This window comes from Protomyctophum parallelum, assembly GCF_964188405.1.
Source record: "Protomyctophum parallelum genome assembly, chromosome: 23".
NCBI lineage: Eukaryota > Metazoa > Chordata > Actinopteri > Myctophiformes > Myctophidae > Protomyctophum > Protomyctophum parallelum.
This window is the reverse complement of record NC_139715.1, coordinates 28,107,343-28,131,520: the sequence shown is the minus strand read 5'-3', so window position 1 is coordinate 28,131,520 and position 24,178 is coordinate 28,107,343. Positions and strand designations below refer to the sequence as shown.

General features: G+C 45.6%; 1 protein-coding gene across 1 annotated transcript in view; it reads right to left on the bottom strand.

The window, feature by feature from the left end:
- LOC310853982 (receptor tyrosine-protein kinase erbB-4-like) overlaps positions 1–24,178 on the bottom strand; it is a gene marked incomplete at its 3' end in the record, with an annotated part of 499,617 nt that overhangs the window by 272,201 nt on the left and 203,238 nt on the right. The window contains exon 2 of the mRNA XM_083758457.1: positions 20,125–20,276. Within this exon, the coding sequence (XP_083614583.1) occupies positions 20,125–20,276 (152 nt within the window). The remainder of the gene's footprint in view (positions 1–20,124; positions 20,277–24,178) is intronic.

Genomic DNA, 24,178 nt, shown 5'->3' with positions numbered 1-24,178 from the left:
GATTGTACTTATTGAAGAAGCACAGAGACCAAGACAGAGAGCTTCCCGCACCCCCTGAGTGAGCCGCGGAGCCCACAGCAGACTGACCGTAGCGTCAGCCTGCCACCCAAGACTAACTTAACATTGTATTTACAGACATATATATGCAGTTTTCCATCAAACAGACGGGTTTCTGCTGGGTGTTGGTTGATTTTACATACATCGGAATAGCAGATGCATACATATTCAAGTGACCTTTTGTTGAGACAATAGTATGCAGATCAACAACTTGCATAGGAATAGTGGATGGCACCTACGTGTGTTTTGATTCACACCTGAGAGAAGCTACAGGAGTAATGAACAATGCAGAGTACTTGACTGAGTGATTGCCTTCAGCTTTGCAGGCATACAGACTCCAACATTTTACTTAGCACAGAATGTAGTTGATTATAGCATGATTATCCCATTCTGATCGGGCACCCATTTTGGTGTTGGCATCATGTTATGCTTTAGCTATTTAAAAATAGCAGATCTACAAGCTCTTATCGCGCCACCGAGTGGCGCGATACGAGCTTGTAGGTCTGCTATTTTTTGAAAAATCGAAGAACGACTGACATTTTTAGAATCTGATCTCAGGTCAGAATGGGTTCATCAGACCAGTGTGTGTCCGGCGGAAACCTCGTATGAATCTGATCTCAGGTCAGAATGGGTTCATCAGACCAGTGTGTGTCCGGCGGAAACCTCGTATGAATCTGATCTCAGGTCAGAATGGGTTATTATTGTCCAGATACGACAATAGGTACCGGTATATACAGTAAGCTAGAGGGTTTTGGGTAGGGATGACTTGTTCGCTTCCGATCCGATCCCGATACCTCAATTTCACACACACACACACACACACACACACACACACACACACACACACACAGGCGAAGTTGCTTCCATTGTGGTCCACTAAAAACAACACTCTCAACACCTACATATACGTATATAGCCAAAAAAGATACGCCAAACACAAGAAAAGAGGCCAATTAAAAACACAACACAACAGGAAGGGAGGTGAGACACGCGGCGACTAGAGAGCACTCCCGGGAGGCAGAAACAGAAGCTCACAAAGTGTACAACGTTCCATTGGGGCAGCCAGGCCACCCAGAGAACTACAACGTTCCATTGGGGCAGCCAGGCCACCCAGAGAACTACAACGTTCCATGGGGGCAGCCAGGCCACCCAGAGAACTACAACGTTCCATGGGGGCAGCCAGGCCACCCAGAGAACTACAGCCTTCCATGGGGGCAGCCAGACCCACCCAGAGAACTACAGCCTTCCATGGGGGCAGCCAGGCCACCCAGAGAACTACAACCTTCCATGGGGGCAGCCAGACCCACCCAGAGAACTACAGCCTTCCATGGGGGCAGCCAGGCCACCCAGAGAACTACAACGTTCCATGGGGGCAGCCAGGCCACCCAGAGAACTACAGCCTTCCATGGGGGCAGCCAGACCCACCCAGAGAACTACAGCCTTCCATGGGGGCAGCCAGACCCACCCAGAGAACTACAGCCTTCCATGGGGGCAGCCAGGCCACCCAGAGAACTACAGCCTTCATGGGGCAGCCAGGCCACCCAGAGAACTACAGCCTTCATGGGGCAGCCAGGCCACCCAGAGAACTACAGCCTTCCATGGGGGCAGCCAGGCCCACCCAGAGAACTACAGCCTTCATGGGGGCAGCCAGACCCACCCAGAGAACTACAGCCTTCATGGGGGCAGCCAGGCCACCCAGAGAACTACAGCCTTCCATGGGGGCAGCCAGGCCACCCAGAGAACTACAGCCTTCCATGGGGGCAGCCAGGCCACCCAGAGAACTACAGCCTTCCATGGGGGCAGCCAGGCCCACCCAGAGAACTACAGCCTTCATGGGGGGCAGCCAGAACCCACCCAGAGAACTACAGCCTTCCATGGAGGGCAGCCAGGCCACCCAGAGAACTACAGCCTTCCATGGAGGGCAGCCAGGCCACCCATGAGAACCACTGGAGGCCAATTCCAATTCATAGTAAGTGTAGCCACGATTTAAGATCAACTTTAGGATCAACTTTAAACTAGGGAATTCAGGGATTTCACACGGCTGTAGGCCAGTTGTTCCACTGAGTGGTGGCAAGTGTAATAAAAAAAAAAGCAGATCGCATTTAGTCAAAATGTCATCAAATGGTGGTCTGTGGCTCAAATGCTGAATAAATAATAATGGGCCTTGATTTGAAAAGGGTTGCAACCCACTGTTATAATGTCCAAAACTGCGTGTGTGTGTGCGTGCGTGTGTGCGTGCGTGCGTGCGTGCGTGCCATGTGTGCGTGCGTGCGTGCCATGTGTGCGTGCATGCGTGGCGTGCATACTGTACGTGCGCGCGTTATAATTATGTATACTGAACTACACACTCACATCTGCATTTTGATCCAGCCCATCTGTCGCCCACTGGGTCCTTTCCCTGCCAGCCCCCCCCCCTGCCAGCCCCCCCCACGTCAGCAGCAACCATGAGTCCACGCAGTAATGAGAAGGAGGAGGTACAGTAGCCTGGTTACAGCTCTTCCTCAGCCTCCCCCCCCCCCCTACCTCCCCTAGGGGCAGAGCCTTACCCCCCCCCCCCCCCCCCCCCCCCCCCCCACACCTCCCCCCTGTAGGGGAGGACACCCCCAGCAGAGCTTGCACAACTCCCCCATGGGGGTCCGGCAGTTTTTTTTGGCAGTCCCAAAATTTATCAACATTGCAAAAGGGTGTGTGTGTGTGTGTGTGGGGGGGGGGGTCTGGCATAGGCTCCTGGGCGTGACCTACTTGGAGAGTAGGTCACTGGCAGGTGTAAAATCTGCCATTACGACGGCATCAAGGCCAGACAAAAATACATTTTAGTCGACTAAATCAACACTTATAGTCGACTGAAACTATAGACTAACACTAAAACATTCCAGGTGACTAGAGTAGAATGTGACTAAAACTAAATTAGGTTTCAGTCCAAAGACTATGACTAAAACTAAAATAAAAATGTGCATGCATGGCTGCCAAAAGCAACACTGGTTGTAGCCTGATTACCAGACAGAACCTGTGTGGGCAGAGGGGGAGGGGAGGGGGGGAGAAAAGAACCCCTCCGTTTTTCGTTTCTAAAACTTGGCTTGGTGAGCACTACACACTGCACACTGCACACTGCACACTACACCAGCGGTCCTCACAGGCGGACCGCGGTCCATGACCGGACCGCAGCGCACCTCTCTGCGGACCCTGGAGAAATTATAGAATAAAGAGTCACCGTGACCGCGAGTTGAATTCTCCGCTCAATGCCGAGCAACGCAATTAACGCTCTGAATGTGGACCGACTGATGTATTATGCCTATGCATGTGTGTGCCTATTATGGGCCAGCATGTCATGATGACAATGTTGCGCTGACTGGCTCACTACTAGCTGTTAGCTGGGGTCGCAGTGACATGTTCAAAATTGGATTTTTGGAGATGAATAATGAATATTTGTCAAAGTGAAAAATATATTTTCATAGTCTGCACCACAGTATTGGTTGGTTGGATGGAACCCGATTTGTATAAGCTTGGTTTGACTGTACTAAACAGGCATAGCTGTTTCTAGGGGTGGGGGGCGAGGGGGGCAGCCCCACCCTGTGGGGCCCACGTGTCCCGAGACCCGCAATTGTATTTGCGCGCGCATGAGACTGGACCATGGCCTTATTCAAAAATTATTTGTGGACCTTCAGCATTTCTAGTTGAGGACCCCTGCACTACACACTGCACACTACACACTACTCACTGCACACTAACTCCGTCTCATATTCCTTCCACACATGAACGATAATAATGTGAGATTACCAGCGGAGCAAATCCAAACAAAAAAATCGTTTAACTATATTTTGTGTATTTATTTTTTCCTCCCCCCCCCCCCTGCCATGCATCCCCCCCCGCCCATTATCCACGGGCGACTTCTGCTGACATTTGCCTCTCTCCTCTGTCAACAGACGGTGAAATAGTGGAGCAGCTGATAGCGTTGTGATGCTAATGAGATGGCGGGTTTTTATCTGAGCCGTGTTCTGTGATAGTCACACAAACAGACAGGCAGGGGGGAAATGGCAGCGCTGTTTATGCTGCCTGTCAGCCGTCGAGATGCGTCTGCCTCAGGGGGGTTTGAGTGACACGAGGAGGGAGCGGGCGCACGCCACGCACGCACGCCATGCACACACGCACTTACGCACGCATAATGCTGTACTTGTGCTGTAAAGCAGTGGTTCTCAAAGTGGGACCCAGGGGGTCCTCGGGGGAGATACCAGGGGGTCAGCTCAGCAGCAGTAGGTCAGCATGCAGCAGTGCCAACAGAATGCACGAAAAAGGCCACAAAGACGACACCGTGAAACCAGAAACACATAAATAGATACAGTATAGCCCTGAATGACCCTTATACGGGTCTGTAACTCTGAGAGTGTTCAAATGGACCCGTAAGGGTTCCATTTGGTTCCATTTGAACACTCTCAGAGTTAAGGGGGTCTCTTCAAATGCAACATTTGAGAACCACTAGTACCAGTTGGACTGCTATAGTGCGTTAGTGTCGCAATAAATACGTGTCATATACTTATTCTGGAGATTGACATTCAGTAAGTGATGATTAAGATCAAACTGAGAACAATATAATGGTGTCTAAAACAGAACATCTAAAATGTTGCCACGGACAAGTCTTTTCCACGGACACATTTGACACTGAGAGCCTGCCATCCCGCAAATTCCAGCATTTTACCAGAGAAAAACTTTATTTATAAATGAGTTAATAGCACAGGCAGACACATACTATAGAGCATGTCTGAAATAAGTGTCAGAGCTGAAATCGGCATGTAAATATGAAATAAATGCTTAAACATGTAGCTAGGTGTAATGTTAGAGACCACAGAAGACATGTAAATATGAAATAAATGCTTAAACATGTAGCTAGGTGTAATGTTAGAGACCACAGAAGACATGTGAATATGAAATAAATGCTTAAACATGTAGCTAGGTGTAATGTTAAAGTCCACAGAAGACATGTAAATATGAAATAAATGCTTAAACATGTAGCTAGGTGTAATGTTAAAGTCCACAGAAGACATGTAAATATGAAATAAATGCTTAAACATGTAGCTAGGTGTAATGTTAGAGACCACAGAAGACATGTGAATATGAAATAAATGCTTAAACATGTAGCTAGGTGTAATGTTAAAGTCCACAGAAGACATGTAAATATGAAATAAATGCTTAAACATGTAGCTAGGTGTAATGTTAAAGTCCACAGAAGACATGTAAATATGAAATAAATGCTTAAACATGTAGCTAGGTGTAATGTTAGAGACCACAGAAGACATGTGAATATGAAATAAATGCTTAAACATGTAGCTAGGTGTAATGTTAAAGTCCACAGAAGACATGTAAATATGAAATAAATGCTTGAAACATGTAGCTAGGTGTAATGTTAGAGTCCACAGAAGACATGTAAATATGAAATAAAATGCTTAAACATGTAGCTATAGGTGTAATGTTAGAGACCACAGAAGTGAACTTCCAGGCCTGTTTTCTCAAATCGCTGTTTCTCTGCAAGACATTACTCTATAAGCCATATCTCCAAAACCGGTGGGTCAAACTGAACAACCAATATGTCAATTTGAAGCTATGATTCCCTGCTTTCAATTACATAAAATAAGAGAAAATTAAAAAAAGAAATCAATGGCAGTCCCTCAGTCAAATCTGGTCACATGTTGTCTGCATACGGACATGTTGGTGACCCTGGTCCCGGGCACAATGAGGATTCGCGGCAAATATATATATATATATATATATACATATCAATGTGGGGGTCCAATTTGTCAGGAAAAAGATTTGAGAAGCACACTGTTCTGTTCCACTATAGCCTCTCTGAATTCTCAATTACAGATTGTGTGAAGCACTGAGAGCCTCTTCAACTCCGACATTACACACGCGTCCCTTTCAACAGAAGAAAGAATGCCCACCACGATACGATAGATTAGGTACACGGGAGAAGATATGGAGTCCATTTCAACGTGTGAGCCTCGTTTCTCTTTCGAATGGAAATCCTCTTTCAGGGCCGTCAATGTTCTCAACAGTGGAACAATATATATATATAGAGAGAGAGAGAGAGAGAGAGAGAGAGAGAGAGGGAGAGAGAGAGACTAGCCCATTCTGACCCGAGATCAGATTCTAAAAATGTCTTCTACATCCTGACAGTTTTCTGAAAAAGCTATGTTTCTATGTCAGTCGTTCTTCGATTTTTCAAAAACAGCAGACCTAAAAGCTCGTAGCGCGCCACTCGTTGGCTCGCTATGAGCTTGTAGATCTGCTATTTTCAATAGCTAAAGCATGATGCTATAACACCAAAAGGGGTCCCCGCCCAAAATGGGCTATAGACAACAACAACGCTAACAAAAGGGAGATGGGAAAACTATTCGTTTTTTTTCTTCTTTTTACATTGAATCCTGCAATTGCACCTGCCACCTGTTGCCAAGTGGAGGGTGGTAGCCCGCGGTATAATTACCCCACCATTAACCATCATCCACCATAGACACCGCTCGCGGGGTCACATGCATGCCACGGCAATCTGGAGGGTTAGCGGTTGGTGGCTCGCGCGAGGGTGCTAATTTTCCCCCCGAAGTTAACCATTCTGACCTGAGATCAGATTCTAAAAATGTCTATTACATCCTGACAGTTTCATTATTAACCCATTCTGACCTGAGATCAGATTCTAAAAGTGTCTTCGGTTTTTCAAAAATAGCAGACCTACAAGCTCGTATCGCGCCACTCGGTGGCGCGATATGAGCTTGTAGATCTGCTATTTTTCAATAGCTAAAGCATAACATGATGCTAACACCAAAATGGGTGCCCGGTCAGAATGGGTTAAGAGCTGTAATTACGATAGCACTGTCGGGTGCCGCGAGGTGCTAACAGCCTTTCCACTGTCGGCTGCCAGGCGACACAATACGTGCCCCCCCAGCCCCGGCACAATAACCCCCCCAGCCCCGGCTCCTCCACTGACACGCGGGCCAATTAGCCACCATTAGCCCAGCTTACAACACCACCCCACTTCAGCCTCTGCCCATCGCGGCTCCATCGCTATGCACTTATTTGCAGATGTGTGTTGCCGCGTCTGCTTATTATTATTATTATTATTATACGCAGCTTTACTGTATTATTATATGACTTGCTTTTGTTCTGTAAAGTTGCTATAGGAGATGTTTAAGATAGTTGTGCGTTGTGTATTTTATGATTTGCATATACTTTTTTTGGTTTTATGTCCTGTTTGTTGTTGTACCGTCAACACATTTTGGGATTATGGTTGATCTTATAAATGTTTTAGTAGATCTTGATCTAAACCCTCTGAGAATCTTTAAGTGTTTTAAAGCACTTTTTAATGTCGTTGCCTTGCTTTTCTTTTATTCTCCATTGTTCTGTAAAGCACTTTGAGCTGCATTTCATGTCATGAAAGGTGCTATACAAATAAAGTTTTATTATTATTATTATTATTATTATATAGGCTTTTCAAAAAGTATAATATTTTGGGCCAAACAAATAATTACAAAGAAAAAAAAACAACAACAAAAAAAGAGAGAATCATTTCCTGGGTCCTCAGAGGGGGCGGGACTGCGACGCTCTATATACCCTTCTCTCAGTCTCTCTCTCTCAGTCTCTCAGTCTCTCTCTCTCTCTCCCCCTCTCTCCCCCCCTCTCCCCCCTCTCCCTGGTGTCTGAGATAAGGGCCATGAGGTAATGTTTCAGTCTACACTTCCAAACAGACTACACACTTCACTGACCATGTCATTCATCTCCCGTGTGTGTGTGTGTGTGTGTGTGTGTGTGTGTGTGTGTGTGTGTGTGTGCGCAAGCAGCAGTGACTGACTGATTAATTCTCTGTACATGAGTGATTGATCTGCTCATTAGCACAACCAGAGGCTAATTAATTACTTTGGCATCACCTGCCTTCAAAGTATACACAGAGACTTAACCCATTCAGACCTGGGAACCATTCTACCAAATGACACTTTTCTGAAAAAAAACCCATGTTTCTACTGTATGTGTCAGTGGCTCTCACAGGGTTAAAACCCATGTTTCTACTGTATGTGTTAGTGGCTCTCAAACTATTTCATGTCAAGGACCTCCAAAAATATTGTATTTGGCCGCCGACCCCCATCTGAAAATATGTTGTTCCCTCCACCCCCTAGAAGCAAAGTTTTGAGTTAAAAACGTTCGCTTTGAAAGATTTGCGCCACATTTCACGATTTTTCAAAAAATAGCAGCTGACCTACAAGCTCATAGCGCGCCACCGAGTGGCGCGCTATGAAGCTTGTAGATCTGCTGTTTTTCAATAGCTAAAGTATAACATATAGCGCTTAAAACACCAAAAGGGTGTTCTCCCTCCCCGCCCAGAATGACTTAACTATGTTGAACTGCAGTGCGTGTCAAAGCTATCTCACACCGGTCAGGCTCCAGATTGATGGACCTCTTAGCATGGCAATGGTTTCCAATTATGGACAATTCACAACATGAAAAAACTCAACTTTTTTTCTATGCCAAATCCATATCAATTTGGGGGTCCTTGACTTGGAAACTTGAGTATTGAGTTTCCCAAAAAGACTGGGCTAGTTGGGACCCATTTGTGAGTCGTGGACAAAATCGAAGAAATTCCATTAATTAGAACAAATATTTAAGAAGTAGTGAAAGTAGCCGATCTACGATCTCACAATGTGGCGCGAAGCGACAGGTTACGGGAAATAAAGGCTTAAACATGTAGCTACTATAGCTACATACATGTTTAAGCATTTATCTCCTGTAACCTGTCGCTTCGCTATAGCTAGGTGTGATGTTAAGGCTCATACATAGTCTGGATTTACGGTGGTTATAGGTGACCACCGAACTACAACATGACGTCACTGAGGTGACCACCGAACTACAACATGACGTCACTGAGCCCCCCCCCCCCCCCAGCCCTTCTCTCTGTTTTTACTCACCACCGCTCAACGTTATTTCGCGGTGGTCACGGTGGTCAGCTCACCACCGAAAATCCAGACTATGAATAGGCCTTTAGAGACCACAGAAGTGAACCTTTCAAGCCCGTTTTCTCAACTCGCTGTTTTCTGCAAGACTCCTGAACTCTAGTAGGCTATCCCTGGCAGATAGGACATGAACTGATGACATGAACTCCATGTTCAGTTTTTAAATGTTTTTCTTATTCCGTTTATCTTTTTTATGGATCCCTGTAGTTTATTTTAGGACTTATTTATATTCAGAGTATTGTCTTAGCACTTGATATATTTATTATTGTATGAGCCTGTGTTGTCTTTTAACTAGGAGAAACGTAATTTCGTTTTTTTTCTGCTGCTGCAGTTGGAAAGAATGACAAATAAAGCAATCTTGAATCTTGAATCTCAAGACATTACTCTATAAGAAGTCATATCTCCAAAACTGGTGGGTCAAACAGAACAACTAAAAACTCCGTCCAGTGTCTGTAAATGTGACTTCACCATGAAGTACAGTACGTGTGCTATACTGTAAGTACGTGTGCTATATACTGTACGAAGCACATGTGTCAGAGTGTTGAACACAACCGTTAAAAACACACCAGAAAATATTACACTAGCCATTATATTTACATCACCATTCTGTTCAGAGAGCATAGTATTGCTAGCTGTAGCTGTATTGTTACGTGTGTGTGTGTGTGTGTGTGTGTGTGTGTGTGTGTGTGTGTGTGTGTGTGTGTGTGTGGCGCGCACGTGTGTCTTTGCTCATATAATGCTACATAAATGTGTACTGTACATGTGTACTCTACTGTAAATATGCGCATGGGTGTGCAATGCATATATTGGGTAGTTGTAAAACACATAAGTTGCTGTGTGCGTGCGTGTGTGTGTGTGTGCAAGTGTGTGTGCAATGCATATATTGGGTAGTTGTAAAACACATAAGTTGCTGTGTGCGTGCGTGTGTGTGCGTGTGTGCGTGTGTGTGCGTGTGTGTGTGCAAGTGTGTGTGCAATGCATATATTGGGTAGTTGTAAAACACATAAGTTGCTGTGTGCGTGTGCGTGTGCGTGTGCGTGTGCTCGAGCTCATATAATCCTGAATAAAATCATACATGTTTATGGACTATATGAGTGTATAGGCCCGAGTGCGCGTGCGCGTATGTGCATGCGTTCGTGCCCGGCATGCACGCACACATGGCCGTGTGTGTGTATGTGTGTGTGTGTGTGTGTGTGTGTGTGTGTGTGTGTGTGTGTGTTCGTGGGGAACGGTCAGGCTTGCGTACCGCGTGTGCATGAATATATGCATGATTGTTCATGATTGCACATGAATCATGTATAGGTGGACGAGAGTGTGAGTGTGCTGGGCGTGTGCACACACACACGCACGCACACACGCACGCACACACACGCGCGCACACACACACACACACACGCCCTAGGCTGCTCTCCGGCCTTGGCACGATGTCCACAGTGCACGGTGTCCAGCTGATTGATCGGTGTGTAATGGGAAAGTCCTTCAGTCTAGGTGACATCATTAGCCGGTCCTGGGGCCACTCCGGGACACTTGAACCGGACCCCCCACACACACACACACACACACACACACCCTCCCACTCCCCTGAACACACCTTCTGGGAAAATGGGTCATTCTGATTGGTTGACAGAACATGGCCGAAAGGAGCAGGTGAACCAGACAGAGAGGGGGGGAGAGAGAGAGAGAGAGAGAGAGAGAGAGAGAGAGAGAGAGAGAGAGTCTACATACGGACTCCCATTTAATAATGGCATTTCTATACCTCTGGGACCCCTGATTTATGTTGTAAAATGAACGTTAATTTAACTCTGAGAGTAACCTTATGGGTCTGTAACTCTGAGAGTGTACGGGTCCATTTGGTTCCATTTGTAAACTCTCAGAGTTAGACCCATAATGGTCCATTTTTACACTCAGAGTTACAGACCCATAAGGGTCCATTTGGTTCCATTTGTACACTCTCAGAGTTACAGACCCATAATGGTCCATTTGTACACTCTCAGAGTTACAGACCCATAAGGGTCCATTTGGTTCCATTTGTACACTCTCAGAGTTACAGACCCATAATGGTCCATTTGTACACTCTCAGAGTTACAGACCCATAAGGGTCCATTTGGTTCCATTTGTACACTCTCAGAGTTACAGACCCATAATGGTCCATTTGTACACTCTCAGAGTTACAGACCCATAATGGTCCATTTGTACACTCTCAGAGTTACAGACCCATAAGGGTCCATTTGGTTCCAAACTACCATTTAGCTGGGGACCCCCTAGAACTCCCTCAAGGACCCCTGGGGGGTCCCCGGACCCCACTTTGAGAACCACCGGGTATATCCTATACTGAGAGAGAGAGAGAGAGAGAGAGAGAGAGAGAGAGAGAGAGAGAGAGAGAGAGAGAGAGAGAGAGAGAGAGAGAGAGTTTCCGCTAAGTCGACGACGACGCCAACTTCAAACCAACTTTATCGTCACAGAAAAGGAGAGCGGTGCTGCTGACCTTGGATGGCGTAGTAGGGAATTGTGCAGTCTGGCTGTGAGTTGACCTCGATGAGACTGACGAGTGTGGCTCTCTACTAGCGCTGATAGTATTTATAAACCATTTAGGGCGCGGGAACCCCTTTTGGTGTTAGCATTATGTTATGCTTTAGCTGTTGAAAAATAGCAGATCTACAAGCTCATAGCGCGCCACCGAGTGGCGCGCTACGAGCTTGTAGGTCTGCTATTTTTGAAACATCGAAGAACGACTGACATAGAAACATATGCTTTTTCAGAAAACTGTCAGGATGTACGTAGAAGACATTTTTAGAATCTGATCTCAGGTCAGAATGGGATAAACCCCCCCCCCCCCCCCCCCCCACGTCTGTGTGAAAGCAGGCATATATTTTAGCCTCGTAACGGCCCTGTTGGCGATGGAGGAAACGGCCCGTTTCATTGAAGTGGAAACACGTCGCCCCCTCCCTCACGTGATCATTGGGTGTGTTAAAACTTAGAAAGATAAGATTATCTCTTTAAAAAAAACGAAAACTCTCATGGTCTACGGAGGTTGGTTTTTTCATCTTCACCCAAATTAGCCCTTTCGCTAAGTCCCTCCCCAACCCCTCCTTGTCCAATAGACTAGCAGCGAGGAGACTGTCCTTAATAGTATGAGATTTATAGATTGTGGGGGCCTAAATAATATATTAGAAGCTTTTTATCAAGAATTGATCAATGTCACCATGGTCCACACACTGTACAGTTGTCACTGTACTTTGCCAAAAAGGGCAGGGGGTGCTCTAGCACCCCCTAGTGTCTATCTGTGCACGCCACTGCATGTCCCTGATTCCCAACCACACAAAAGGGTCATGTTTCCACTGCAATAACACCTCATGTCATCTCGTGTAACTAACGATCTATCCCCTGCACTAAAACGCCGTTCAGAAACATCGTTATGTTGCTATTTAACTTTTTCACAGCATTTTTCACAGCAGTTTTCAGTCTCTGTCTGTATAGTAGGGATTCAGACAGGGTCACTTTTCTTTCATATCTCATTTCAAAAGCTTTATGCAGAGTTCATTCAAACGGCAGTGTAGTGCTGACATTGACAGTGGCCTAATGTTAAAAGTCTGTGAAGTCTTTTGTATTTAAAGGAAATAATAAAACGATATAAAAGAAAAGGATGAAATGAAAAAGTAACCGGGCATATGGTGAACAGACTCTGTCTGTCTGTCTGTCTGTCTGTCTGTCTGTCTGTCTGTCTGTCTGTCTGTCTGTCTGTCTGTCTGTCTGTCTGGTTGCGTTGCCCTATAGTCGAGAGTTCCATCGGTTTGCCACAGAGGACAATGCAGCAAAAAGAAAGGCCTGCAGAAAATCTATTTCTAATTTCATTATTTCAGTTAATTACAGGAAAACCGTAACGATCTTTCACTATTAACTTCCTGATCTGACACCGGAGAAACCGACACCCCTCTCGCCCTCCAAAACGATGCTTGGCACGTGCAGACTCGTAAAGAACTGAGAGGGGGGAAAAAAAGATAATTAATCAATTTTGGGCGGGAACCCCTTTTGGTGTTAGCATTATGTTATGCTTTAGCTATTGAAAAATAGCAGATCTACAAGCTCATATGACCTACGAGCGGCGCGCTACGAGCTTGTAGGTCTGCTATTTTCTTTTAAAGAACGACTAACATAGAAACATAGCTTTTTCAGAAAACTGTCAGGATGTAGAAGACATTTTTTGAATCTGATCTCAGGTCAGAATGGATTAACTTCACCTGTTACAGCAGAGAGAGAGAGAGAGAGAGAGAGAGAGAGAGAGAGAGAGAGAGAGAGAGAGAGAGAGAGAGACAGAGACAGAGAGAGAGAGAGAGCTGGGTCTTTAGAGGCAGCTCCATCTCATCAATCTATCTGTCACACCAGGCTCACCGGGCTAAAACCTACCAAAGTCCCCACTATCTTCAGCCCTCACGTGCACATGCATAAACACGTACAGTACACACACACACACACACACACACACAGGCACGGCAGGTGCATGATGGGCGCGCACACACACACACACACACACACACACACACACACACACACACATGCACGCACACACCCGCGCACACACAAACAGGGCACGACAATTTTAGTACAACAGATTTTTTTCTCCACACGTCACCAAAGTGACTTATCATGTGCTGGCCCGTAGCGTCCGTCCGTTCCCAAACCTCCTCGACTGCCCTTTGTTTATTTTTTCAAAGGCACATTTCAGCATCTGTCTGTGGCCGCCCGCGTGCGTCCGCCCTCCATGCACCTGTGTTGCAGCCAAGGGGGGGCAGTCAGACCATAGAGTATTAAAAGGATAGAGACTAAACTGGCGCTATTCATGTCAGTGGAAGTAGCTCAGTGGCGTTTTGAAGCACCCGGAAGGCTGCCGGAAGTACCGTCTATTTCCACATTTTTTCGCTGATTCAGCATTTGGACACCAAATTTTGGTGTCCGGAAATGCGGAAGTGCAGCTGGGCTTTAACATTGGGCGCTCGGTTGCACGGGGTTTCCTCGTCAAGAATCCACGGGTCCGCCTGCAGTCCTTCCTCTTACCACTAGGGACCAGCGCTTCAACATTGGAGTGCATAGCTGGCCCCTTGAGTCAGACAGATATTTTGTGAAGCCACTAAGGAAATCGGGACTTCCTGAAAGTTCATATAATGGCCTGTTGTGGCGCTGTCATGGGTCAACTTCACCTAGACCGTATTACCTTCATAAACATGGTCATGAATACTTTCTGCTTCCAGTCACTAGTTTAAAGTCTCTTTTCTCATTATAATAATAATAATAATAATATTCTTTTTGGAAAACTACGGTCCCATTTATTTAAAAGAAATGTCCATAAAGTCGCGTATGTTCTGAGGGGCGTGGCTACCGTTACAGTCTATGATCGGGATCCACCGCGCACTCAAAGTCAAAATAAAAACCAACGAAGAAGAAGAAGAAGGGGGGGGGGGGGGGGGGAAGTCAGTTCAAGGACTGACAGGCTTCAGTTTACGTCCATATAAGACCCGGAGAACGCTTTGTCCATATTTGTTACAGTCTATGTGCAGCCCACACACACACACACACACACACACACACACACACACACACACACACACACACACACACACACACACACACACACACACACACACACACACACACACACACACACACACACACACACACACACACACACACACACACAAATTCAACGGGAGCTCGAACAGAAGAAATGAACTGAAAAAGAAGGAGAAAGTCTGCACACAGTGGCAGAAAAAAACAAACATATACAACGTTTCGTTAATTATATATATATATATATATATATATATGTGTGTGTGTGTGTGGGCTATATATATATATATATATATATGGACGACGTCTATAGCCGTCGTCCATCTATTCATAATAACGAAACACTTCCTTGCTCGATATATATATGTGACCAACTCCAGCAAAAAGTGCCTCAACTCGATTTTTACAGATTACAGATTTTTTACAGATTATTAAAGTACAGAATGTAAGCTTTCATATGATGTATCATTCAATGAAATTGAACAATAATTGAAGGAGATATGACCATCTAAAACTTGTTGAAACAGATACCCCAAAGTAGAGAATTTGCCCTGCAAAGTTTCCCTGAAATTTTAGCACCTCTGGAATGGGTGTGACAATAGATACTTGTCCACACCCCTAATATATATATATATATATATATATATATATATATATATATATATATATATAAAGTCTCTATGGCAACGGCAATACCTCCAAGCACCTCCCCCCCCCCCCACCCTTCCCAGATGCCTAATTGTTGCGCTAATGACGCTGGGCCTGATGGGACTGTTTATGGCGTTCATTTGGGAGCGCCGGCACGGTAATTAGAGCACACCTCACTCCATTACGCAGCAGGAGGGGAATGACGGGGAACGGGTCGCCGGTGGCAAGCCGGCTATAAAAGAAATGGCACGTGGCACGTGCATACGCGCGCACGCACACACACAGATAACACACCCAATCACAGCACAGCACGCTCACACACACACACATAGAATCTCTGGGATTGATGTACGCACAATACAGTATTTGTCGCTGTATAGTCGAGTGTAAAACCGCGTATTTCCCAAAACCCTTTTCTTACGCTCATTCGTCTGCCCCAACAGTACCGCCGGCTGCTCACAGACGAGACGCGTGCACGGCACGTCGCATCGCCGCAGCGTAATTCTATTCCACCGTGCTTAACCCATTCTACGCGGGAACCCCTTTTGGAGTGTTAGCATTACGTTATGCTTTAGCTATTTAAAAATAGCAGATCTACAAGCTCATAGCGCGCCACCGAGTGGCACGCTACGAGCTTGTAGGTCTGCTATTTTTTTTAAACTGTCAGGATTAAAGGTATATTCAGTGATTTCACTCAAAAAAACCTTAGGTTTCGTTTTTGGCTGGGACCCAGCCTTTCGTCCAATCAGGGTAGAGAGTAAAAAACGAAACCTAAGGTTTTTTGACCCCCAGGGGTTAACTGGGGACAGGGAGGAACTCCTTATATGGCCAGCACACTCTATAGTAGGGAGGATTATCACAACAAAACAAAAGAATAAGTGATATTTGAATTAAGTGAAATCACTGAATATACCTTTAAAGACATTTTTTGAATCTGATCTCAGGTCAAAATGCGTTAAAGAACCACCATTCTTCTGTGCGTTTAGAATCTGATCTCAGGTCAAAATGCGTTAAAGAACCACCATTCTTCTGTGCATTAGAATCTGATCTCAGGTCAGAATGGGTTAAGTTCCCACAGCAGCATCACAGCAGGGAGCCAACAACACACCGCTCCACTCTGCCTCTCTCAGTGCAGCGTTCAGAATGCATGTCACGCAAACCACCGTGACATCAGTGGCTCTCTAACTTTTTTAATTTCAAGGGCCGACCCCGCATAAACTCAGACAGCGTATATACTGTAGTGTACACGCCTTACTGTACATATATACTGTAGGGGTCCATTTGGTTCCGTTTGCACGCTCTCAGAGTTGCAGAATTATAAGGAGGCCTGAGGGTCCGAGCAGGACCACCCTCTGAGAAGAGAACCACTGCCGTCCGCCTGCACTAAAAATACAGATTATTACTATTGTGTGTGTGTGTGTGTGTGTGTGTGTGTGTGTGTGTGTGTGTGTGTGTGTGTGTGTGTGTGTGTGTAAAACATTTACTCGTTTGTGTGAAACATGGAGCTGGAGTCCCCCGGGGATCAACACTGGATTTTCATTGTGTGGGGGGGGGGGGGTATAGCTATAATTGAACCGTAATACAGGAATACAGGAACGTGAATACATTTATGCAACTATTAAACAATGTACGGTTTTAAACCCACGTGTGGAAACGTCTAATAGCTAATCCAACCGATGGATTGCGAGGACGTGTACTGTACTGTACACACGCATTTTCATTGATATTAAACGAGAGAAAAATATCTCCGTGGTTTCTGACCAGATGGATATACCAAGCTCTTCATTTCTGACTTCAACATGGCTCTCGTTCACAATGTGAACGTTGAGGGATTATCCAGCGACTTTATCGTAATCATAGCGAGGTAAGCAAGCAACATTATTTCTCACGTATTTTTTTTACGGAACGGAAGTGGGGGGAGGGGGGGGGGTGGCTTTCAGAGTAAAAGCTGCCATATCTGCGCGGCACCTCGAGCTGCTACTTTGAAAGAAATCCCGGCGATGATGATTGTGTTGTTAATGTGTAGTTATTTATCCAGTGCATTCTCCTTCCCATATACGGAAAACTGGATCACTAGCAAGCACATTGGCACTGTAATGGAAATAATATGTCCGTCCGGGTGAATGTATATCGTAGAAGTTTATTCAGAAAATCCTGATCATCAATATATTTTGTTCATAGTACATATACTTAACCCCCCCGTAGATTGTGTGCTATGCGGATTTTAAATAATCACAACTGCACTTCGAACACCATAGGTACATTCTTTCATATGGTGTGGGAGTGTCTGAGTGTCCGCACATTTTGGAATTTGGTTGCTGCTAACCTTTCGACTATTCTACAAGTTAACATCACACCCTCCCCATCTCTATTCTTATTAAATGATGTATCCCAGTTTCCATTAAATAACACCCGTATTCGTGTCTTCTTTGCTGGCGTAACAGCCGCAAAGAAGATGGTTGCTTCGCACTGGAAACCGCCTCATACATTGTCATTTCGCCAATGGGCTTTGACCAGACATCATTTATCTAGAAATGTCTACAGCAAGATTGCATGGTGCAAAAGAGGAAAACATTGAGATTTGGTCTGGTATTGCAGATTTGGTTAAGGGCATGGTAGAATCATTATTATTATTATTATTATCATTATTTATTTATTTTTGTTTCCATTGCACAGTAGTAGGAGTAATGACATTTTGTGGCATCTTTGGTCTCGGGGGGGAGGGGTGGGTGGGATTGTTTGTTTTTGTGTTCCTTGCTTTTGCTGTTATGTGTTGTTTTATATGTGTTTGGTTTTCTTTAAGTCATTCATGATGTCAACGTGTCTTATTGTGATTTTTGTCTTAAATAAAAAAACATTTGATAACAAAAAAGAAGTTTATTCAGAAGAACAGCAACAAGCAAACAACATCTCTCAGTCTAGCAGGCTTAGCCTGTATCCCTCAACATTCTCTCTCAGTCCCTCTCTCTCTCTCGTGGTCTCCATCCCACCAGCCCTCATGAGCTTCTCCCTGGCCTAGGTCCTCTCTTATAGCCCAGGAGCAGGTCCACAGATCAACATGACCATCACAAAGGTACCATACAATACAGACCCCCCCTCCTGAGACAGGAACTACCTAGTGATACCTATCCAGGCCCAGCAGGGTCTCACAACAAACAATAGGGGTGACATGGTCTTTTACATACAGCTTGATTGGATTAAGACAGGCTTTCAGGCCAAGGTGTACGTCATTGCTCACAGACACGACCAGACAGACTAGCATGGAACCATATACTTATTACACTATATAGATTTGAGTCTTCATATTTCCCACTACAGCACATGCATTGTCCCACACCCACATTGTGTCATCTCTTGCTTTGCTAAATATAGCGCTATAGCTTCTACAATCGACATTGTTCACTCATTGACGTAACGGAGCACTCTAGCCCTTCATGTGCTACCTCAGCATGCAGTGGCGTGCACAGACATTTAGAGGGGCAGGTGCTCAAGTGAAAAAAAAGGGCACCTTGTGCAGCGCATTTTCGGCCGGGAACCCATTTTGGTGCTTTAGCTATTGAAAAATAGCAGATCTACAAGCTCATAGCGCACCACCGAGTGGCGCGCTACGAGCTTGTAGGTCTGCTATTTATCTTTAATCGAAGAACCACTGACATATAAACATAGCTTTAGATTGTGGGGGCCTAAATAATATAGTAGAAGCGTATTTTAATCAAAATCAATGTCACCATGTTCCACACTACAAATTAAGAAGAAAAAAAAACATTTATTTTATTTTTTTAAGAGCAAAATTGCCTAAAGGGCAGGGGGTGCTCTAGCACCCCCTAGTGTCTATCTGTGCACGCCACTGTCAGCATGGGTCAGAAAGTAGGACACATCATTTCAAGTCTTTTCTTTTTTTTTAAGATATTTTTTTTGCGGCTTACGCCTTTTATTGATTTTTTAAGGGACAGATAGTAGGCTGACAGGAAACGGGAGAGAGATGGGGGGATGACATGCGGTAAAGGCCGTGTCGGGTTCGGGAGTCGAACCCGCGGCACACCGCGACTGGATCACCAGTCCGGTGCCCAGACCGTTACGCTACGGCCTGGGCCATTTCAAGTCTTTTCAAGTTGAGAAACAAGGCAAGCCGCTCTCTATCGCTCTCTCTCTCTCTCTCTCTCACTCTCTCTCTCTGTGCGTGCGGGGAACCGTCGGAGCTAGCTAGGCAGAGATTGAGTCACATAGCCCATTGTAAACCCTGCTCACGTCCCATCCGGGTGTGTGAGCAGTATAGCAAACTAAGCCGTCTGTCCTTATATATATCCGTGTCTCCTCGGCGGGTCGACTCGACACAACAACAACATCTCAGATTGCACATTATGTTGGCATCTGCTGGGAGGCGAGGAAGCAGATTCATCACTTCACTCAAATTAAAGAGAGCTGTGAGCTGGGGGAGTGAATCACAGGAAGCAGTGCCAGGGTTAATTGATCAGCAGGTGTTTCCAATTTGCTCGCTGCAATAACCCTAAACCCAGGCAAATGGAGTCCCTAAGCTACAGGGAACATGGCAGCGCCATTACATTCCAAGTTCTTCCTCCAGCCTTACACACACCGACATGAAATTGGAAATGGAGTAAAAAAACGAAATGAGAAGAGAGACGTATAACACACACACCCACACTGGGGGATTTGAACCTGTGATCTTGGGAACATCTTAACACATCAACAGATTCCATGCCACCATTGGCTCCGGTGCGGAGGCGCCACCAGTGCCAACAGAATGCACAGCTAAAAGGCCTCGCAAACGTGAAGCGAGGAATGCAGGCGTTGTTGCCTGGATCAACAACAGGTCTCCTCCAGGTCTGTCGGTGTGGGGTGTGGTTCTTACCTTGAGGAAGGACAGGTTGCGGTTGCGGTCGATGCTGGTGATCTCCAGGTTGCCCATCACCACCTCGCAGTTCTCGTAGCGCTTCTTCAGCGTGCGGTACTGCTGGTCCAGGTCCGACAGCGTGCTCAGCTTGTTCTCTGTGCCGGGGCACACTGCACACGGACGAGAGAGAGAGAGAGAGAGAGAGAGAGAGAGAGAGAGAGAGAGAGAGAGAGAGAGAGATTTTGGTTTTCATAGTGTCGAACAATGTTCAAGTTCCGAGTGTGGTTCTCAAAGTGGGTCATTGCGTACATTGCATTATTAAAATGGCACAAAGTGCATTTTAGAGAGAAACTGGGGACCTGAGACGCTTCCCAGCTACGAGAATAGACTTTTACCAAGGTCTAGCAGGCTTTGTTTCGGTGAGTAGTTACGTCGTTTTGTTTATTTGCTGGGAATTGAAAACCCTCGCACGGGAGTGAGAATATCACCAGAGGTCTGCGGAAAGGGACTTCCACAGGGCGTCAGAGATAGACTCGCTGTAAGCCCTGGACCAGGGCTAACACTTCTGATGCCCAGGACATCCGCCCACACGTCACACGGCAGGACGTGTGGGCAGGTCTTAAGGTCTTTTCTTTATCAGTATAAAACTAAAATAGTGCTAAAATGTTTTTGTTTTGTTCAGCCCCTCCAGACCTGTTTGGGTCAGCGTAACCATTTCAAGACTGTACTGTATACATTGGCTATTTGAAAATAGCACATCTACAAGCCTGCAGATCTATTTAAAAGTATGAGAACGACTGCCGTATCAAACAGCAGAAGCCCCTGATACATTGGTACATCCATCTGCGTGTCACATTATCATCCACATTAAATTAAGATATTGAGATATGCCAGTGACCCAGTGTTGTTTTCATCGACTAAAACTAAGACAAAAGATGTTCGTCGACTACCTTTTGCCACTGATGAAAACTAAATGGAAACTAAATGAAAACTAAGCTACCATGACTAAAACTAAGACTAAATATACTGACAATTTCGTCCACAAATAAAAACTAGACTAAGATGTGATGAAGGGACTAGTGGTCAAGATATCCAGTTTAAGTCATTTTACACTTGGTTGCATGCTGAAAACAGCTGATCTACAAGCTCACAACGCGTGTGAGCTTGCATCAATGCCTGCCAAAATACATTTTAGTCGACTAAATCAACTGTAGATTTAGTCGATACGATATTTAGTCGACTAAAACTAGACTAACACTAAAACATTCCAGGTGACTAAAATGTGACTAAAACTAAATGGAAACTATTCATGTTGATATGCAACATGCTACGGACCCGCCATTTAATTGCATTTCTATCACTGAAACCCCAATGGATATTGTAAAATCAATGTTAATTTAACTCTGAGACGGTCCGTTTGGCTCCATTTGTACACTCTCTGAGTTACAGACCATTAAGGGTCTATTTGGTGTCAGGATAGCAGGATGACTGAACCCAAAAATGCAGATCCACAAAACAGAAAGATTCAAAATCCAAGGCAATATCTCCATATTAGGTGTAAATGGTGCATTTATATAGCGCCTTTATCCAAGGCGCTTTACAGAGATTGTGCATTACATTCACCCATTCACACACACATTCATACACCGATGGCAGCGGAAACCATGCAAGGCACCAACTAGCACATCGGGAGCAATTAGGGGTTCAGTGTCTTGCTCAAGGACACTTACACTTACAGTAACTCTGGGGGAGCCCGGGTTAGAACTGGCAACCTTACGGTTACCATCCAGGCACTCTACCCCTGAGCCACCACCACCGCCAGGTGTGGTCACAGGAAGATTGAACAACAGGAGACCTCTCTAGTCTGCTGCTAAGCTATAGATCAAAGTGGACTATAGCTATTTTACCATAGAGTGCAAGCTGTGAACATGGTGCCCATGCGTCTATCCTGTTGGCTCTCTCACCCATAAGGGCAGACAAGAGACTCAGGGTAAACAATTATTTGGGCTATATTGATGAAATGTGGTTCCATCAGATACGACAGTCACAAAACAAAAGGTAGCTGTAAGATAGCTCAGGAAACTCAGGAGAAAACATTCCAAACTTTTCAAAAGTACAAAATAAACTAGGAAGACCAAAAAAGGCAAAACTCAGGTACAAGGCAGTGAATCATAAAGTCCAAAATGGAAACCTTTCAAGGAGACACAGAACCTGCAGGAACTTTGGGGTACAGCTCAGGGACAATGACAAATGTCCTGGCAGTGAGTGTTTGTAAGGAGTCCAGTTATATAGGGAGCAGGTAAATGGGCAAAGTGTTCACAGCTGGGCTGACGAGGGAGTTGGAGACAGGTGAGAGAATGGGACTGCAGAGTGGAAGGGAAAGTGGGAGTGGCCAGGGCGGACACGGTCTGTGGAGAGACCATAGACTGTAAAAAAATATGGACAAAGCATTCCCCGGGTCTAACATGGACGTAAAATGAAGCCTGTCAGTCCTTGCACTGTAAGTGCAAGGACTGACGTTTGGGCCCAGCTGGCCATTGGCTGGCCCAGACAACGAGGCGGGACTTCCCCCCTTACTCTTCATTGGTTTTTATTTTGACTCGGAACGGGGGGTGGCTCCCGATCATAGACTGTAACGGTAGCCACGCCCCTCAGAACATACGCAACTTTATGGTATTTTTTTCAATACCAAAAAATAATATTATGACATGAGAAGTGAGACTTTAAACTAGTGACTGGAAGCAGAAAGTATTCATGACCATGTTTATTAAGGTAATACAGTCTAGGTGAAGTTGGGCCCAAATACATGGCCCTCTATGGAGATATGGGGTTTTTTGTGTCCCAATGACAGCGCCACAACAGGCCATTATATGAACTTTCAGGAAGTCCCGATTTCCTTAGTGGCTTCACGAAATATCTGTCTGACTGCCCCCCTGGGAGAGACAGACCTTGACATTTGGTTCCAAACTATCATTTTGCTGTGGACCTCAAGGACCCCTGGGGGTCCCCGGACCCCACTTTGAGGAACCACTGTTATAGCACCAATGGTCAGATGCATACACACTAGCATGCAGTATCTGATGTATATTTCTCACACATGTCATGAAAGAAAGACGGAGTGGGATCAACTGGTTCAAACAACTCCAATCTATAATAGAATAGAATAGGCAATACGACATGTAAGAAAGAGACTATATAGAGATGTAAGGAGAAGACATGTAAGGGGAAAAACAACAAGACAAAAGAAGGGGAGGAAGTATATGAGAAGACCTCGAGGAAAGTGTCAGACAGAAGAAACGGAATAGTCGTTATAGGAGGAAGGAAGGAAGGGAGAAGCTCTCAGCGTGCTGCAACGCTGGGTTCAAACGGAAAAGGGAAAAAGCAGGGTGGAGATGACAGCGGGGCAGATGTGCCCACGGAGGGAGGGCGGACAGCGGGGCAGATGTGCCCACGGAGGGAGGGCGGACAGCGGGGCAGATGTGCCCACGGAGGGGAGGGCGGAGGTGGAGGAAGAAAGAGGAGTCGGGATGGAGCGGTTAGCGCGGGTTACTGAACAGAGACGTCGCCCTCGTCGATTAAGGGTCAAATCCGGTGCGGGCAGGAGCAATTTGAGTGTGTTAATTTAACTGCAAAAGCGTGTAAGGATGGACCTTAAATGGACCCTTGTGACTATAGGAGTGAGTGAGTGTGTGAGTGGGGGGAGGTTAACCCATTTTGCGCGGGAACCCCTTTTGGTGTCAGCATTACGTTATGCTTTAGCCATTTAAAAATAGCAGATCTACAAGCTCATAGCGCGCCACCGAGTGGCGCGCTACGAGCTTGTAGGTCTGCTATTTTTTGAAAAATCGAAGAACGACTGACATTTTTAGAATCTGATCTCAGGTCAGAATGGGTTCATCAGACCAGTGTGTGTGTGTGTGTCCAGTGGAAACCTCGTTTGAATCTGATCTCAGGTCAGAATGGGTTAAGGACACTCACATGGACAGTGTGGTAAAGAGAGGCGTACGTTACAGTTACACAGGAGGACTCTATCATTTTCCCATGGTTTCCTGCGATGCGGGTGACCCACGTA